General features: G+C 41.1%; 1 protein-coding gene across 1 annotated transcript; it reads left to right on the top strand.

Annotated features, from left to right (window-relative positions):
• Nucleotides 1-1,160: 1,160 nt before the first annotated feature.
• Nucleotides 1,161-4,490, top strand: LOC131002378 (uncharacterized). Its single transcript, XM_057928879.1, has 2 exons — nucleotides 1,161-3,099; nucleotides 4,114-4,490. Exon 1 carries the CDS (start codon nucleotides 1,385-1,387, stop codon nucleotides 3,062-3,064), a length of 1,680 nt encoding a protein of 559 aa, XP_057784862.1. The 5' UTR covers nucleotides 1,161-1,384; the 3' UTR covers nucleotides 3,065-3,099; nucleotides 4,114-4,490.
• The last annotated feature ends 15,793 nt before the right edge of the window (nucleotides 4,491-20,283 follow it).

The following is a 20,283-nucleotide window of genomic DNA, read 5'->3' as shown; positions in this document are numbered from 1 at the left end:
ACTTCATACTCTCATTTCAGCCCTTAGATACTCTCTCTCTCTCTCTCTCTATATATATATATATATATATATATATATAGGGGAGGGCTATAATAAAAACACATTTTATTGTATAAAATATGAACAATTTTCAGCTCTTAAATCATCAAGGTCTACAGTTGATTTATCACCTTATTGGATGAATTCATGGTCCTGCGTTCGAATTCTATAGGTAGCAAAAAAATTATTTTTCGCAATTCATACATTTATACAATGAATTCATACGTGTTTTACATAAAATTCATACATTTTTATTAATTTGTAATTTTTATTTTAAGAGTTGTTTTTACTATAGCCCGTCCATATATATATATATATAAAGATACTGGTGTGTTTATTCATTAAGCTTTTATTGTACTGGGCCCAATAAGAGATACTACATATTATTAGACAAAAACATACTCACAAATCACAATAGGGAAATAGCATATTTTTCATTTTCAAAATTGTATTATCAAAAGAATGAAAACATACTCAACTAATCTTTAAATAACTCAAAAGCCTTTTAACTTATTGATGGAAGAAGAGACAATTTGCATACACTTCATATGGAAAGTAGCACATAATTCTTTATTCCTCTCTATATGTATACTGTATATATTTTTAGTCTTTTATAAAATAAATAAATAAATTTAAAGATCATATTAAAACAAATTCAACCCAAAAACTTTTAAATTTAAACATTAATCACTCTACTGTTAAGTCAATGCATACACTATATATATCTTTAGAGATACAAAAATACACGTATTACGCTTGAAAATCATATAACAATCATGCTATTATAAACTATACCAAATATCCAAACAAATATAAATACTCCCTCCGTCCCAGTTTTTAGTATCCAACTTTTCTTTTTTGGTCGTCCCACATTTTGGTATCCACTTCTATTTTTAGTAAAAATAGGTGGGGCCCTTACTCTACTTTAATTATTTTAACTCTCACATAAAATATGAGACCCTTATTCCACTCACAACACATCAATCACTTTATTAAAAAAACTCGTGCCGTTCTCAATTGGATACCAAAAGCCAAGACGGAGAGATTACAATTCAACATCTAAATTAGATCAAATATCTAAATAAATAGAGGATTATAACAACTTTTCCAGAGTCTGAAGCACTCAGCTTTAAAGATATGATATAATATAATGTGAGTAGGGTTTAAAGAAAGTGGGGCCAACTTCGCATGAAACAATCAATCAATTCTCTTCCCTCCTTTTTTACCACTCTACGCCATTCCCTTCTTTTCACACTCACTCCGCCACCTCCCACGCCGCTGCCACCGCCAAAATCCCCCCCTTTTTTCCCACAAAAGCGAAAAACCCTAACCCCTCAAATCTCAAATGCCCCCCGCCGACGAGACCCTCCGCGCCATCACTCTCCTCCTCGACCGCCTCCTCCCCGCCGCCCTCGCGGTCTCCTCCTTCGCCTCCCGCTGGCAAATCATCCGCCCCAAGCTCGCCGCCGCCAAATCCCTCCTCGCCGAGATCTCCGACTCCCCCCACTGGTCCGACAACCCCCTCCTCCTCACCCTCCTCCCCGCCCTCCTCTCCACCCTCCGCCGCGCCGAAACCCTCTCCCACCGCTGCTCCGACCCCTCCTTCTCCGGCGGGAAGCTCCTCATGCAGTCCGACCTCGACATGGCCGCTGGGTGGCTCTCCCGCCAAATTAACGACCTCGAGCTACTCCTCCGCTCCGGCGTCCTCCACCAGTCCACCGCCATCGTCCTCTCCCGCCCCGACGCCGCCTCCCCCAAGGAGGACCTCGCCTTCTTCGTCAGAGACCTCTTCACCAGGCTCCAGATCGGCGGGATCGAGTTCAAGCGGAAGGCGCTCGATTCGCTGATTCAACTCCTCTCCGACGACGACAAGTCCGCCGCCGTCGTCGCGAAGGAAGGGAACATGAGCTGCCTGGTCTCTCTCCTCGATCCGAACGCTCATTTCTCGATTCGAGAGCTCGCCGTGGTCGCCGTCTCGCTGATTGTCTCCGCCGGCGATTCGCCGCGGAAGTGCGTGTTCGAGGAAGGGGCTTTGGGTCCTCTGCTCCGATTAATTGAGTGCGGCACAATGCCGATGAAGGAAAGCGCCGCCATGGCGGTTGAATTCATCACCGATGACCCCGACAACGCGTGGGCGGTTTCTGCCTACGGCGGCGTTGCGATTCTCATCGAATTGTGCAAATCGGGCTCCGTCACAGCTCAATCACACGCAGCCGGCGCAATTAGGAATGTTTCCTGCGTTGAAGATATCCGCATTGCCCTAGCAGAAGAAGGCGCAATCCCTATTCTAATGCAATTGCTCGTTTCCGGCACTCCATCGACGCAGGGGAAAGTTGCTAATTGCATATCAATTCTCGCGTCAACGGATGAGAAATTCCGAGGGCTTTTGTTGCAGGAGAAAGGATTGCAGAGGCTGCTGCAGTTATTCTGCGATTGCTCGAGCTCTGAAACAATGGAGCACGTTTTACGCGCAATTTACTCGTTATCCGTCTCGGATTCCGGCTACAGAATGCTATCCGGATCGACGGCGTTCATTCTACAGATTGCGGAGCTCGTGAAGCACGGCAATGTGATGCTGCAGCACATCTCCGCCTCGTTGCTCGCGAATTTGGCGATCAGCGACGGCAACAAGAGGGCAATCGCCGGATGTATGGGATCTCTGGTGAAATTGATGGAGTCCTTGAAGCCTGACGGGATGCAGGAGGTCGGGGCGAAGGCGCTGCTATCGCTGCTGACGGTGAATTCGAACAAGAAGGAGTTTGTGAGGGATGAGAAGAGCTTGATGAGGTTGGTGCAGATGTTGGATCCCAGAAATGAGGTGGTTTCCAAGAAATTCCCGGTGGCGGTAGTGGCGGCGCTCATGGCCGGGGGAAGCCAGGGGTGCCGGAGGAGGCTCGTGGCTGCGGGTGCTCACGGGCACGTGCAGAGGCTGGCGGAGCTGGACGTGCCCGGGGCGAAGAAGGCTCTGCAGAGACTCTCTGCGAATAGGCTAACCAGCATTCTGACTAGGGCGTGGCGGGAATGAATCAAGAAATCTAACCGTTTTTAATCCATTGAAAGGTATAATTTTTATTAATGGTTAACTATGCTTCTTCATGAATCTTGTTTTTGTTTCGAGTAATTTTTGGTTGGTCTTTTTGTGTGTTGTGTTCTTGCTTAATTTTTGGTTGAGTTGTGAACTTGATTTGATTGTTTGTTGTAAATTTGGAGCTTATGATTTTTAAAATAGGTAGGTAGATTGGAATGAATCAAGAAATCTAACCGTTTCTAAGCTATTGAAAGGTATAATGATTAATGATACTTCATCATAAATCTAGTAATTTTTTATTGGTTTTTATGTTCTTGCTTAGTTTTTTTTGTTAAGGGTATTATTCATTGTTTGTTTGTAGTTTTTAGTAAATTTGTAGCTTATGATTGTTAAATAGGTAGGTAGATTGGAAATTTGGAATGATCAAAGAATTAAGATCCAACTTGAATAAAGAATTGGGAAAGTATTAAATTGAAGCAAAAACAAGATCTTGAGCTGTGATCCTTGTGATAAATTAATCTGAGGTTGACATAGGATTCCCCCATTATCCATTTCTTGGACATTTTCAAACTCAAGAATTTAGTAGATGTCACTGTTTTTTTCCCTGTGTTGTAGTATTAATTAATTTAGTTTACATCCTAGAATAGATGCCGGGTATTGCTTCATTTAAAACTGTCAAGAAAGTGGTTGGTCATCATAAGCATTGAATCCATGGAAAGTAAAAGGAGTAAGTTCACATGATACTTGTAAATTGGGCCAGCCAAAAATGTGGTATCAATACCATGCTGAGGGCCCTCTTGATCAACCAAATCCCCAACTGTTTGTAGTGATTTTGCTCGATTTCTAGACGACGAACAATGATTGAGACGTGGTGGTGGTGGTGGTGGTCATGTTGGATGCTTCTCATTTCTAGACATACTACACTATAAGTGTCACACATTTGATCTCTCTCATCATATAAATGCTATGATTAAAAGCCCATTTTTGTAACACTCTCATCACTGTGATTCATTGCTGCTTTTGCTTCTGTTTCTTCATTCCTGCAGATTGATGATGGAGTCGGAGTCGAAGAAGGCCTCCTTCTGCAACAAACTGAAATCGCGGTACGCCTCAAAGCTTAACTGATGGTAGTTGTATACTGTAATATATGGAAGAAATTGAAAATTTGGAAGGAAAAAAAAAGAAAAAAAAATGAAGAAGGGGGTTGTTTCTAATTTTATTTGACTATGGCATGGATGCGGTTATTAGGAGTATCCTTGTTTTGATTTTTTTTTTTCCTTTTACTCCCTAAAATATCATTTTATTTATTTGATATGTGTATTTGAGTGAAGCAGAGTGTGTTGTTTTCAATTGTTTTCACTTTTCAGCTCTGTAATTCCTTTGTTACTTCGTTTGTTAATGTACATTTCTTTTTTCACGTGTATTTAATCTTGTAGTATTTCATTTAATTTCATATATTGATCTCGTATGTCATTGTGTCTCACTTGTATGTGATGATCCCAAACTATGCATTATTGATAAAATAAAATATGAGATGTCGGATTTTTTCTTCTTTTATTGGGATGTGGTAAAGGGAATTAAATTCATCACGAGGGGAGGAAGCTGCGGCGTAGATGTAGGGGAAAGGTGGACTTCACTTCTTTTTTTATTTGTTATTGAAGGAATAAATGAATCTTAATAAATGCTTCACCTTGTTTATTGAGAATATATTCTTTTGATATATTTGCTCAGTAAAGTGAATTTTTTTTTCGCTCATGATATACTCCCCCCAGGGCTCTCTAATTGGTTATCGGGTTTTGGATAATTCGTTAACCGAACCGAAATTTCTGGATTTGGGTATCCAATAACCGAATTTTTTGGGTATCGGTTCGGTTTCGGGTAATATTTTTAGAAAAATTTCGGGTATCGGTTAACCCAATAACCGAAACGGGTTAACCGAAATAACCGAAAATTATTTAATAAATTATTTAATATATATATTATATATATTTTAATTATTAATTCATTAATTAATTTATTTTTTATTTAAAAATCGAGTGTTAGCTAAAATAAAATTATGATATGTTTAAAGTTTAAGAATAAACTTTAGGCTAGTGGATGAGTTGCTTTGTGTATTTTCTAGAGACTAAGGTTCAAATCCTCTATCTAGCAAATTATTTGAATTTTAATTTTTTAAATGGGTATTTCGGATACCCAAATAATCGAATCGGGTAACCGAAGCGGTTATTGGGTAACCGAACACTTAAAACGGTTCGGGAACGGTTAGTGAAATATGACAATTTCGGGTTCGGGTAACCGAACCCGAACCGATCGATAGCCCTACAGTCCCCCCATAATATTTACAAAAAACACATCTCATACATCATTTATTAATTGATTGATTAATAATGCAACTTTGGTGAGACTCCTTTATACACATCTTCTATTATTTTAAAAATAATAATTCATGCCCTTTTAATATTTATTATGGAGGGAGGGAGTAACTCCTTAAAACTCTTGTCAAAAGAAATTGTTCAATCTTTACGGGAGGGAGGGAGTATTTTTATTTAATACTATTACTTAAAATTTGTGCCATTCACGTGGGCACGTGGCCACATGTTTTTAAGAGACGGAGTGAGTATATGTTTAAATGTGACCGTAAGTGAGTTGAACAAACAATTTGTTTTATTATTTATTTATTTATTTATTTTACAAGTATAAGCGATATAGTACTATATTGTATGAAATAATGTTTGGAGCAAATATTTTCGCGGTTTATGCGCATCTATACCTATATAAGTTAAATCAATTATTAAAAAATTGATGACTAAAACTTTACCATATCATCATTAATAATAATTAATTTAATTAGTAATTATAATATATATATATATACATATATATATATATATATATATATATGTGTGTGTGTGTAATTAATTTGATTTAAATTAATTAACCAACTTAATTAAATGTCTCAATAAATTTTCTTTTAAAATCTTGATAGTTTATGTAAACATCTACTATATACTATTTCTTTATTTAAAAGTAATTAATTTAAATATAAAATTAGCATGCATCTTATGATGGTATATATTTTAATTAGGGTTAATAGTGTTTTATGTCCCGAACTTTCAGTGTTTTCTACAAAATGTTCCGAACTTTCATTTTCTCCTAAAAGACTGAATTTTTAATTTTTTCCATAAAATGTCCCGCTATACAAAATCGATGATGGAAAGATGATAAAAAAATCTCGAACTTTCAGCGTTTTTCAACAATGGTGGTTCCTAATATGGTTTTCTAATAAAGACGTTCCCCAAAATAATTCTTTCGGCGAGATAATTCTTCTTTTTATCGCCGAATTTTGCATAGCGGGACATTTTATGGAAAAAACTGAAAGTTTGGGGTTTTTTAGAAGAAAATAAAAGTTCGGGGCATTTTGTGGAAAACGCTGAAAATTTGGGACATAAAACACTATTAACCCTTTTAGTTATAATATATACATGAGGTGTATATTAAAATGAATTAGTCAAATTATGTGTATCTAATTTTAATATAATTTGGGTAATTATGTTAATTTCCTTCTATATGTATACATTATAATAATTATAAATCTGCAAATATAATATTGTTGGTAGAGCTGCCAAAATGGGCCGAAATTAGCCCGGCCCGCCCGTAGTTTTGGGCGGGCTAGGCTAGGATTTCCAAGGCCCAAAAAAAACCGGGCCTCCCAAGCCCGACCCACGCGGCCCGCCGGGCCACGCGGCCAGTGGGCCAAAAAGCCCACTGGGCTTTTGGGCCTAAATTGGCCCGTTAGTTATAGGTTGTTTTAAATTCATTAATCATTATTCCTCCAAGAGTCCAAGTCCAAAAAAAGTTTGTCCAAGTCGTCTGCAATCAAAATTAGGATTTAAATCATCACTTAGTCATTTAATATTATAGTACTTAATATTAAAATAATTTCTAATTTAGTTATCAACCTAAAGAATAAAGATGAACAAGAAAAGTAAAATTTATTGATTTAAACGTGAATAGGTGATGAATGATGATTCACCTTTTTGCTTTTCAAAAGCATTTTGTTTTAAATATGAATGCGTTTTAAACTTGTTTATCATTTATCAATATTCAAGATGGAAACGTGAATACGCGATTATTGAAAATATAATAAGTTAAAATTTTACTTATAAGAATTTGGCCCGTTTTGGCCCGGCCCGCCCGGCGGCCCGTTGAAATTTTGGGCCGGCCCGACCCGGCCCAAAAAATTACCTAGACCCGTCGGGTTGGGCCGGGCCAGCCCGGCCCGCTAGGTTTGACAGCCCTAATTGTTGGGAACCTTGTGGAATATCCTAATCCTTGTTTTGATGATACCAAAATTCATAGGTCTTAATTGTAATATACTAGAACAGTTTTGAACTCAAGTGTTAGAGTTCGTTTCTAGTTTAGCTTGCGGTTCTGAAGACTGAAGACTGAAGGACGAAAGACTGAAGACTTAAGATACCAACTGAAGTATCAATTGAAGAATCAGTTTGGAACTGATTACTTAATGCGTGCCGCGTGGACTCTACGGACTGATACTAAAGTCAAGTATCAGTTAAACATTCTTCCTCGGACTGAACTTCCAACGTTCAAAGGAAGCCACGTACTCACAAAAGTACAGCCGCATTAAATGCAGAGATCTCAGGATCTCCTTATCTCTGCAGAGGTCATTCCTATTTGGTGGCTACTTTATCAGAGACGTCACATCTTCTGTCCCTCAAGAGAGCCGTTTCCACCAAACAAGGAACCTCGAAGATTGAAGCCTCAACCCAAATTCAAATTGCTCTCCAACGGAAGAAATCTTAAGGACGTTTTACGCCAACGGATCTATTCAAGAGTTCTCCTACAAATAGCGCTCGAGGATCACTTCAATCTTCACCGATTCAACGACATAGGCTGAAGCTCTGCCAAAATTGCTACTCAGCCTAAAGCTTAACCTCCCCAAAGCTTGAATTGAAGAAGAGAATTCCAAAGCCAAAATCAGTCACTGCTGATTACATACATTCTCTTAGACCTTAGGCAAACCTCTGTTTACCCAAAAGCCAAGGTCAAACTTGCTCCAAAGAACTTTGTTCTTTGCAGTATAGTTGGCACCCGTTCAAACATCCTTTCAGGAAGAAAGATTAGAGTGTTTGAGTGATTCGGAGTTCAGAAAGGTACTCTGACTCTGAGAGTCTTAGCGCGGGTTGTGCTAAGCAAGAGAAATCCAACACGAGTGAAGTGTGGGTACTGAAGAAGTGGTTTCTTCAGTGGTACGGTTGTGTGCACTCGGCAAGCACACGGTTTGGTTTGCAGTGCACCTGTTAAGCACTTGCGGAGTGGATTGTTGGTCTGATCAACCGACCGTGGATGTAGGAAAGAGTTTTTCCGAACCACGTAAAAGTCTCTGTGTTGTTTATAGCTTTCAGTTTTACTTTCCTACTTGTGTTGTTTCAATTGATAAACTGAATACTGAATAATTGCAAAGAGAAACCTAAAACCAACAACGTGCTCAACCAAGGCTATTGCGAAACTAAGTTTAATTTCCGCTGCGATATCAGTCTGACTGATCTATCTTCTGATAGTCAGGAAGAGTGTTATCATCTCTGTTTTAGCAAACTCGACAGAAGCCCTTACGTGCATCAGTTAAGTTCCAGTAACTTAGCTGACAACTCCTTACTGAATAGTTTTCAGTATCAGTCGTCAACCCTGTTTGGTCTAAACTGTTTTCAGTTAACAGGCGTCACTGTTTGCGTGTAAAGTTTCGTTTTGATCTCTATCTGGAGATCACTCACTTTGAGGAAAAGAAAAATAGCCCATAGGTATATTCCCCCCATACACCTATTCGAGATCCTCCGAACCTAACAAATATTAATTTTTTTGATTATATGTTGAATTTGGAATTCAATTTTATTTGTATAAAAGTAGAATGATAACAAAATTGTTTTCTCATTTAAACTGTAACCGTAATTCCTACATTTCTTTTGGCCAAAAAAACTTAGGAGTATTATTTTAGTTGGAAAGTTTAATAGGTTATTGGCATAATTTTCTCAGTTAATTTCTCCATTTAATGCGTAAAAATTAATTAAGTGCCATAATAATTGCTTATCTATTTTATGATAATTGTTGGTAGGTTATATTTGTTTTATAGAAATACAAAATTTTAAAATTAAATTATATATTCATTAAATATAAAAATATTATAAATTGATATACTATATTAACTTATATTAGTATTGTGTATATTTCAATGAAATCTTTGTATATAATATAAATGTTAGTTTTAATTTCATCATGTCGGTTTTGATTTGAGCAAAATTGAAATTCGGAATAAATTTTGAAGTGGACTAAAGTTTATGTTGAATTAACCAATAGACTCTCCAAACAATATATTATGAAATACGAATTATAGAAAGCAAATAAAAGTTTTAAAAACTCTGGATTAATATAAATTTTGAAAGATAAAAATATCTAAATATTTTGATCGAAATTTTAATTAGATAAGAATTTACCATTTTTAATTAAATAAGTATAATCATGTATATTATTATGTAGAAACAATCAAACACAACTAGTTTATTTATAGTATGTATTATAGTGGCAACTGGCAACAGACAAGAATACGCTTAACTACGCAACAATATTCCAAATTTATTTTCTTTTGTTAGTTTTGCACAATATTTAACTTTCTACCAAAAATATTTGTTATTCCAAAAATTAGTTGGACTCAATTCATTCAAACACTCGTTCTTTAGGTCGAATAGTCATAATTTAAGCTGCAAAGCTTAGACACTAAAAATTTGCAAGAGATTATTAGTTCAAATTTTACATCACTCTCAATCCACTACTTCTAGATCCATTTTGTCATTTTGATTAATAAATTAAGAATTCAATGAAATTAATCAATTTAAGCCCATATTTGATTGGGCTTTTTAAGAGTTTGGAAAATAATTCAATTAATTAAATACATTATTTATTGTTTAATTGAAGTAATGAATTAATAATTATTCTTAATTGAGGATAACTCAATCATCCGATTTGTTGCCCTGGACAACAAAGGAGAAACAAAAGAAAGAGAATTTCTTATTAGTGATTTATTTTCATTATTGAATCAAACATCCAATAAAAGTAACAATTATTATTTACATTTCACCCTTTCTCATTCTTACTTTTAATTTTAAGAAGAAAGATAATATTATAACATTAAAAATAAATGATAATATTTTTTATTTTTGAAGTGAATGAAAAATGATAAATAAAATTATAAATGAGGAAAAAGGAGAACCTTTAAAGTGAGAATTTATTTAAATATTTTTACTCTCTTATTTTTTCATGATAAATTAATTAATTAAATAAATGGGTAATTGCCTGTAAATTCCTAACGTTTACACGGAATTGGTTTTTGCACCTTTTTTTATTTTTCTTCTTTTAAATACCTAACCTTTAGTTTTTGTCTCAAATTTGTCCGGCGATCGGTTTTTTTTTACGCTGGCGCCGGAAATGACATGGTGGCAGCCGAAATTGATGCCGTGTCAGCCGGAAATTGACACCTAAGCATATGATGACATGTGGCATAAAAAAAAGAAAAAAAAAGAAAAAAAAATTCCACATCATCATCATCTTTCACAAAACCCCCAATCTCAAACCCTAATTCCCCTCCCCAACCGGCTGCCGCTTCCCCCCTGCCACCACCACCGGCCGCCGCCTCCCCCCTGCCACCACCACCGAATCTAAAGCTGTTACCAAAATCATCGGCAAATGAAATTGGCACTGTTCGCTATTTTATTTACACGCCGCAAGTGTACGGGTGCAATTGAGTATAGCAGTGACAAGGTCGAATCCACAGGGACTAATTGTTATCAATGCCTAATCGTAATCACTTTACTCTATCTGGAAAACCGAATTGTAAAGGTTTGATACTTGAAAACAAATTTAAATTGAAATAAAGGAATACTGAAAAGAAATCAAGCTGTAAGAATCACGTAGTAACAGAAGAAAGAAAGTTTCCCAAGGCAGAGGTTTCAACAGATTCTCCTAACTAACACGTATGATTCAATTAATGAGATAATTCCTAAGGCAATCTCAAAGTTAATTCATACCCACTCCCGTGGCATACAAATCGTTGATTACATGCAAGGCTACCGTCCCCGGATCACACTTCTAACATGTAACTCCTAAAAGTTCCTAGGATTAACGCCTTCACAATTATTAATTCCCTTTAGAATTAAAATAAATGTGTTCTATGTTCTTAGTTCAGGTTATAATTATCATCTCCCGATCTCAAATTAAAACCTATGGTAATGCTAAATTGGTGATCAAGCAATAAAGCAAGCAATTAAAACAAGAACATAGAAAAGAATATAAATCTCAATTAATTAAATCAACAGTCAGAAATTCGAATCATGTTTACTCCCTAAACCCTGGGAAAAGGGATTTAGCCACACATAGACATATGACTAACAATCACAATCTCAATAAAACTAATAAACATAAAACTATGAAAAACCGTAGAGAAGTCGAGATTCTTCAATCTTGCTCTTGCTCCGTGTCTCACAGCTCTCAGGAAAAGTCAGAATATGATAAAAGATGTCTGGGATAAGCTAAAAGATGGTATTTATGTGCCCTAGGTCGTCTGAGCTCTAAAATACTCCAAAAACGCGCTTTTGGTGAAAAATCGGAAAACTTGGGCTGACTCGGCGCCTCGCGCGGGCATGGTCGCGCGGCCGCATGGCTGGACCGCGCGAGCTCGCGCGGCCTCCTCGCGCGGCCGCGCCCCCAGACCGCGTGAGCTCCCCAGACTTCCTGCCTTCCTCGCGCGGGTATGTCGCGCGGCCGCATGGCTGACCCGCGCGAGCTCGCGCGGGCGCCTCGCGCGGCCGCGTGTCTGGACCGCGCGGTCTTCCAGCGACTTCTGCATCTTCGCGCGGCCGTGGCATGCGGCCGCATGCCCGGACCGCGCGACTTCCCGGCGCCGTCCTCGCGCACGGGCGCGTGTCTTCCGACACACGGACGCCCCGGCGCCCGTTCTTGCTCATCCGATGCCCGATTCTTGCCCCGTTCATGCCTATGGACTCGTCACTTCGCGTATTCCACTACGCTTCATCCAAAACTTCACAAATCGAGTCCAAAACCTGTAAAAACAACACGAGCACGGACGAGTAGTCTATTCCACACAAATTTAACAAATCAAACCAAAGACACTCAAGAACTTCAATGAAAACGCCCAAATACTATGAATAAACGCGCTAAAGGAGATGAAAAATGCATGTAGAACAACCCCCCAAACTTAAACCATTGTCCGTCCTCGGACAAAAACAAAGATGAACCACAGTTGAATCGACAAGAGCGCAGAGAAAAGTGGATAACCTTGTGGCTTCAGATTTATCAACAAAAACAACAGCATGCATTTGTGTCTCCTATCATCAAGAAATGACACTCATGACAAACTTCAAATTATGGTCTTCAACGACTCGCAATCCTCACCAAAAAGATAAAGAAAATACGAACTCTCAACTCTCAAGTGTATCAATCAGAAAGGACGTGTATACGCTCAGTTCAAGCTAAACATGCACTCATCCATAAGCTTGTCAATCGTCTCACCTCTCCATCACTAAATGTGTGCTCCTATAACCACGATCAAAAAGGTCTTTATTGAAGGTTGTAATGTAGGCTCTTTGGTAAGGTAGGATATGTTTGGCTAAGTGACTCAAAGATGCAAATCAAAGTAACATCATCACCAACCTTATATCATTCTTACTCAATTCTATCCTTCACCTTTCATAAAACCAAATTTTCAATATATAATTCACCACAACACAACAATCATCTCCCATGACAATATGACCTTCTAATGTGTCCTATGTACCCATTTTTCAATTTTTTTTTTCACTCTTTTCTTTTTCTTTTCTTTTCTTCTTTTTTTTTTTTTTTTTTTTTTATTTTTAAGACTTGTAGGATACTAGGATTTTTCCAATCAAAGACGAAGTTCACAAACCATGATCACACACCTCCACAAACCAACATTCCCATAGCAACAAATTCCAAGTTCCCACCCACGGCTAAACCAAATAAAATGGATAATAAAAGCTCAAAGGGGCGAAACTAGGATCATATAGAGTAAAAGGACAAGTATGGGATATATGGGCTAGCAAAGATGGCCTTCTATCATCTCACAGTTATTAAGCACACTATGTGACCTCGAGGGAGAAACCAAGACAAGTTCTAGCGAGAAACAAGCATGCTTGAACAATCACTCAAGAAACAGAAATAAGACTGTGGAAAATAGTGACAGTCAAGGCTCAAAACTCACAGCTTATTTCATTGATTGCGAACACATTAAAGACCATGCTTATCATTTATCAATCATGCCCAATCTCAACAATGTCGACACAAACACATGCAGTTTTACCATTTTAAAACAGAAATCATCATAGGCCAGTTATCCAACCAATTCATACACATCTCATCTCTTCACCAAGGCATCAACACAGAGCAACAGACAAAAACAAGACTCAAAACTACTAAGACAAACTAAAAAGAAACAAAACAGTAAAGATAGAGTGCCCACACAGCCACATCCCCCCAAACTTATTCTCCACAAGGAAGAATAAGTTTGAAAAGGAAGTGTAGGGCACGGAGTCGAACTCACCGGGGCTCAAGGGGCTGGCGGGTCCTGAGGATCCTGCGGCGGTCCTGGGAAGGCTCGCTGCCAATCGTTCATCGACCTCATATACGCCGCATGTTGGCGCATATACTCCTCATGTTGCCGTAGTCGGGCAGCGCGCTCAGCTTCAAATTGGGCATCAAAGTAGCCCTGTTGCTGCCTCTGAAATGCAGCGAATTGATTGTCCACGTGGCCGTAGATGTTGGTTTGCAGGTTTTGGAAACCTGCATCCATATGGCCGTACATGTGTTGCTGCATTGTGGCAAAGCCGGCATCCATGTGGCCGTATAGCCGCTGCTCCATGGCAGGAAAATCGTATCCAGCGGGCGGCGGCGGAGGTGCATGATGGTGGGGAAAGTAGGATGAAGTCCCCGCCTCAGACTCTTGGGGCACGTCGCCCCCTGCTTCATAAGCTGCTTCCTCCTCTGCAGCTTCATCTCTTGCCGCTGACCGTCCTGCCTGTGGGCGCTGGCGTATGAGGTTGAGGTGCTCCGGGGTGTTCAGCAGCCAGTTCGAATGATCTGCCACATCCAGCACAGTGGTCAAGTGCGGGTTGGGCAATGGAAAGTATAGCTTTGGCTTCAAGATCCAGTCTAAATTCCGGCCACCCGTGATGTGTCCCGCAGCTTTTAGCACTTTCAAATCCACCAATATGTCTTCAGAAACCGCGGTCTCCGTGATCTCAAGTTCCAAGTCGAGAGCAAGGGCGGTGACAAATCCTCCAATGCCAATGGAGGCGGTCGGGGAGGTGCGCTGACTGTGAAATTGATCTAGCAACTGAGGGGCTAAATCAATCTTGTCGCCGGTGAGCATACAGTTCAAATGAAGCAATTCGTCAGAACGTAGGTTGCCCACATTCTCCCGAGCAAAGTAATTGTAGGCCATCACCCGCTGTAGGTATCTGAAGACCGGGTTTCTCAATGCTTTGGCCTTTGCACGGCCAGTGACGAAATGCTTGGTGTCCTCAAGAGTCAAATCAGCCATGGCAGCCCATAACTGCTGCGGTTGAAAACCGGCAACACCATATATCCCGCTCCGCGGACTTTCAAGAATGTCATTGAAATTGTTACAAGTCATCCCGTAGTCCTTGTTAAGCAAGCGGAATTGGCACTCCGTGGGAATGGTCCGATCATGTTTGATCTTCAAAGTTGACAGGAACTCGATCGTGAGAATCCGATAAGTGTGCCAGTTCCCTGTGAAAACCTGTCGAAGTCCCGCGCGATCGACCATAGCCCAAACATCATCCTGGATGCCCAACTTCTCCACAGTGGTTGGACATATGTACTTTGTGGGCTTGACCGGGATGTGGATGAGCTTCTCCCAGTTCTTCAGTGAAGCATCATCAGGGAGTTCCACACCGAAGTGGGCCGGTGAGAACTCCGAAACCGGCGGCGCCGCACGATTGGTTCTGGATGACGACCCAGTAACCTTGCCCTTTCCCTTGGCGGCCCGGGATGCTTTCCCTTTCGGTGGCATGCTGGGGATACTGCAAAACCCAAACATGCTGCATTATAAACTATCCCCCAAACTTAAATTACACACACAAGAATAATAAAATCAAGGCACATCAAGCCACCACCCAACACACCAAAACAATTCAAAGGCCAAACTCATGTGTTGCTTATGCTTAAAATATGTAGCATGTGATTAAGAACATAAGCTAGAACAATATAGAGCATAGGAAGAAGGCCAAAGAACATCATCCCCCACATCATAGCATAGGAACCAAATCCACACCAAGAGCTCAAATTGACCAACAATTAAATTTACCCATGATAAATAAGACATTCCAAAGCATGAATTCGTCTAAATATAAGCATAGAATCAAGAGAAATCAAGAGAAAACGAGAAATCCCCAATTAAAGCCCTAGTTTGGAACTAAGAAAATAAATCATGAATTTAAACAAAACAATCGGTCAAAAGCTAGTAAATCTTGCCAAGAATTGAGGAACATAAGTAATTGGGGCAAGAAAAACATACCTTGGATGGATTGGATGGAAGAAAGTAAGAGAAAAATATGAATTGGGGTGTTAGTGTGTGAAAATTGGGTGTTGTGTGTGTGAAAATCGTGAAAAGAGAGATAAAAGGGTGAAAAACCGGTTCTGGGCGGGTTTTAGCGCGGGTCGCAGCCGGGTCCGGATCGCGCGGGTGCTTCGCGCGGCCGCATGGCTGGACCGCGCGAGCTCGCGCGGCCTCCTCGCGCGCCCGCGCCCTCAGACCGCGTGAACTGCTCCGGAAATCTGCCTTCCTCGCGCGGGCGTGTCGCGCGGCCGCGCCCCCGGACCGCGCGATCTCGCGCGGCCTCCTCGCGCGGCCGCGCCCCTGGACCGCGTGACCCTTCCAGAGTGTCTGCCTTCCTCGCGCGGGCTGCTCGCGCGGCCGCATGCCTGGGCCGCGCGGTCTGGGCGTCCAACTCCTCGAAAAACATGTTTTTTTTTACTCTTTTTTTTTTTTTTTGGGTTTATACCTGCAAAAACGCAGCAAACAACAAACACGAACGAAAGTAAAACGAAACTAAAGTACTAAAACTAAAGAAAAACTCACAAACTTTGGGTTGCCTCCCAATAAGCGCTATTTTAACGTCGATAGCTCGACGCTTCATGACTCAACAATCATGAAGATCAATGACGTCCACCGTGTGGACTTGATCCGGGCTATAGTAAGCCTTCACTCGCTGCCCATTCACTCGAAACGGCTCATCTCCTTCTTTGCTCAACTCGATCGTTCGATTAGGAAAAACTTGGGAGATGGTGAACGGTCCCGACCACTTCGACTTCAATTTTCCCGGAAACAGACGAAGACGGGAATTGAATAGAAGGACTTGATCTCCTGCGGCAAACTCTCGCTTGAGGATCATCTTGTCATGAAACCTCTTCGTCCTCTCCTTATAAATGCTAGAGTTTTCATAGGCTTGATCACGAAACTCTTCCAAAGCACTCAAGTGAAGCATCCTCTCTTTTCCAGCCGAGTGAAAGTCCAAATTCAATTTCTTCACCGCCCAAAAAGCTTTGTGGGCAAACTCCACCGGTAAATGACACGACTTTCCAAACACCAATTGATATGGAGACATACCTAAAGGAGTTTTGTATGCCGTGCGATACGCCCAAAGAGCGTCATCTAGCAATATCGCCCAATCCTTGCGACCTCCATTCACAGTCTTTTCCAACACTTGCTTAATCTCACGGTTGGCTAGCTCGGTTTGTCCATTCGCTTGAGGATGATATGCCGTAGTGACACGATGCTTTACTCCATTCCTCTTCAACAAGCTCTCCAACCATCGATTGCAGAAATGTGATCCCCCATCACTTACTAAGGCTCGCGGCGCTCCATATCTCGACAAGATGTACTTCTGCAGAAATTTCATCACCACCTTTGAATCATTCTTGGCGGTGGGAATGGCTTCGACCCACCTCGACACATACTCAACGGCCAAAAGGATGTATTGGTTCCCATAGGATGAAGGGAACGGACCCATAAAGTCGATCCCCCACACGTCGAATAGCTCAACTTCCACCACGCTAGTCAAAGGCATCTCATGCCTCTTAGAAATACCACCCATACGTTGGCAACGATCACAACGAGACACGAAAGCGTGGGCATCCTTAAAGATGGAGGGCCAATAGAAACCACTTTGTAAGACTTTGAAGGCGGTTCTATTGGCTCCAAAATGGCCTCCACTTGGTGATGAATGGCATTGAGTGAGGATCGGTCCCCACTCCTCTTCTGGCACACAACGGCGAATCACCATGTCAGCGCATCGTCGGTAGAGAAAAGGTTTCTCCCACATGTAGAACTTCACATCATGATAGAATTTCTTCTTCTTATAAGTGCTCAAGTCCTTAGGTGGAGGATATTTGGCTGCCAGGAAATTCACATAGTCGGCATACCATGGCCTAGGCGAGCTCACTAGCAAAATCTGCTCATCCGGGAATGTCTCCTTAATTGGAACTTGAAGTTCCTCTCCTTCCACCGGATTCTCTAGGCGAGAGAGATGATCGGCAACCACATTCTCACAACCACGACGATCCCGAATCTCTATATCGAACTCTTGCAGCAACAGGATCCACCGAATGAGTCGTGGCTTGGCATCCTTTTTATCAAAGAGAAATCGGATGGCTGCGTGATCAGTGTACACAATTGATTTCGTCCCGATCAAGTATGCGCGGAACTTGTCAAAAGCGTAAACAATTGCCAGCATCTCCTTCTCGGTAACCGTGTAGTTCGCCTGAGCTTTATCCAAAGTCCGGCTGGCATAATAGATGACACGAAAAATCTTGTCCCTTTTCTGACCCAACGCAGCTCCAATAGCAATATCACTAGCATCACACATCAACTCGAATGGCTGCGTCCAATCCGGAACAATCAAAACAGGAGCTGTGACCAAGGCTTTCTTCAAAGTCTCAAACGCAGCTGTGCAGGCATCATCAAAACAGAACTTGACATCTTTCTCCAACAGCTGACTCAGCGGCTTAGCAACCTTTGAGAAGTCCTTGATGAAGCGGCGGTAGAATCCGGCATGACCCAAAAAACTGCGCACTGCTCTATCATTGGTTGGTGGCGGGAGCTTCTCTATGGCAACAATCTTGGCTCGATCAACCTCCAAACCTGCAGCTGAAACTTTGTGGCCAAGAACAATGCCTTCTCGCACCATAAAATGACACTTCTCCCAATTAAGCACCAAGTTAGTTTCCTCACAACGAGCAAGCACAACAGATAAATTCTCTAGACAATGATCAAAAGAACTACCAAACACAGAGAAATCATCCATGAAAACTTCCATCACACTCTCAATCAGATCATGGAAAATAGCCATCATGCATCTTTGGAACGTAGCAGGAGCATTACACAAACCAAAAGACATGCGACGATAAGCAAAAATCCCATATGGGCAAGTAAAAGCAGTCTTGTCTTGGTCTTCCGGGGCAATCATAATTTGATTGTACCCAGAATAACCATCAAGAAAACAGTAAAACTCATACCCAGCCAATCTATCAAGCATCTGATCAATAAAGGGGAGGGGAAAGTGGTCTTTCCTAGTAGCAGCATTCAACATGCGATAATCAATACAGACTCTCCAACCAGTAACCACACGTGTAGCAATCATCTCATCAGACTCACCCTTCACAACAGTCATCCCCCCTTTCTTAGACACCACTTGGGTAGGACTTACCCACTCACTATCAGATATAGCATATATAATCCCAGCATCAAGCAGTTTCAACACTTCTTTCCTAACGACTTCTTGCATAATAGGATTCAAGCGCCTTTGAGGTTGCGCTCTAGGCCTAGCATCATCATCAAGCAAAATCCTATGCATGCAGACACTTGGGCTAATCCCTTTCAAATCAGAGATCGACCAACCAATAGCAGACTTATGCTTTCTCAACACACGCAACAAAGAATCCAATTCACAAGAAGTAAGATGAGCTGATACAATTACCGGATACGTCTCACCATCACCTAGGAAGGCGTATCTCAAGTGATCCGGCAACGGCTTCAACTCAAGCTTTGGGGCGGTCCCCTTTTCCTCTTCCATCTTTTTCTTCTCCTCCTCGGTGCGCAGCTCCAGAAATCGTCCTCTCCTAGGTGCAATCTCTGCAACACTCTCCAATGCACTACAACACTCAAATAACTCATCAGAAAACAAATGCATATCAAGAGGAAAATCAAAATCAGTAGAGAAAAAGGAATGAGAGATGCAAGCCTCAAGAGGGTCGCTGAGACCCTTCCAAGAAGATGGTGTGTCACAGGAATCAACTAGACTCAACAACTTGCACTCCTCCATGTCAATATCTTCCTTCTCATCATAGAACTTCAAAGCTCGATATATGGAGAAGGTGTGGCTCTCATCATTCACTCTCAAAGTGAGCTCCCCATTAGCCACATCTATCAAGGCTCTTCCTGTGGCCAAGAACGGTCTCCCTAGGATCAACGGGATGGTCTTATCCTCCTCAAAATCCAGCACCACAAAGTCAGCTGGGAATATGAACTCATTGACCTTCACCAACACGTCTTCCACTATCCCCCGTGGATACGTCACCGACCTATCTGCCATCTGCAACGCGATCGACGTCGGCTTCATCTCTCCAATAGCCAACCGCTGGAAAATAGATAAGGGCATGAGATTAATGCTTGCCCCCAAATCGCAAAGCGCCTTCCCAAACTGCTGGCCTCCAATGATGCAGGAAATAGTGAAGCTGCCAGGATCTTTAAGCTTGGCTGGGAGCTTCTTCTGCAAGATCGCACTGCACTCCTCATTGAGATTCACCGTCTCGAAATCTCCCAGCCGCTTCTTTCTCGAGATGATGTCCTTCAAGAATTTTGCATATTGTGGCATCTCCTGCAACGCTTCCACCAATGGAAGATTGATGTGCAACTTCTTGAAGATCTCCAAAAACTTGGAGAACTGCTGTTTCACCTTCTCTTTCTGATGTCGCTGAGGGAACGGCAAAGTCACTATTGCTGGCGAAGTAGTCTTCTGCTTTTCATTCTTCTTTTTGCCAGAAACCTCAACGGTGACCTCCTCAGCTTCTTTCTCATCAACCGGCGACACGATCTC

This window comes from Salvia miltiorrhiza, unplaced genomic scaffold (assembly GCF_028751815.1).
Source record: "Salvia miltiorrhiza cultivar Shanhuang (shh) unplaced genomic scaffold, IMPLAD_Smil_shh fragScaff_scaffold_112_2, whole genome shotgun sequence".
Taxonomy (NCBI): domain Eukaryota; kingdom Viridiplantae; phylum Streptophyta; class Magnoliopsida; order Lamiales; family Lamiaceae; genus Salvia; species Salvia miltiorrhiza.
Note: the sequence above shows the minus strand (reverse complement) of the source record. Positions and strands in the feature narration are given on the sequence as shown.

What these genes read in the sequence shown, in the direction of transcription:
- LOC131002378 (XM_057928879.1), top strand. Translation starts at nt 1,385, where the DNA reads ATGCCCCCCGCCGACGAGACCCTCCGCGCCATCACTCTCCTCCTCGAC.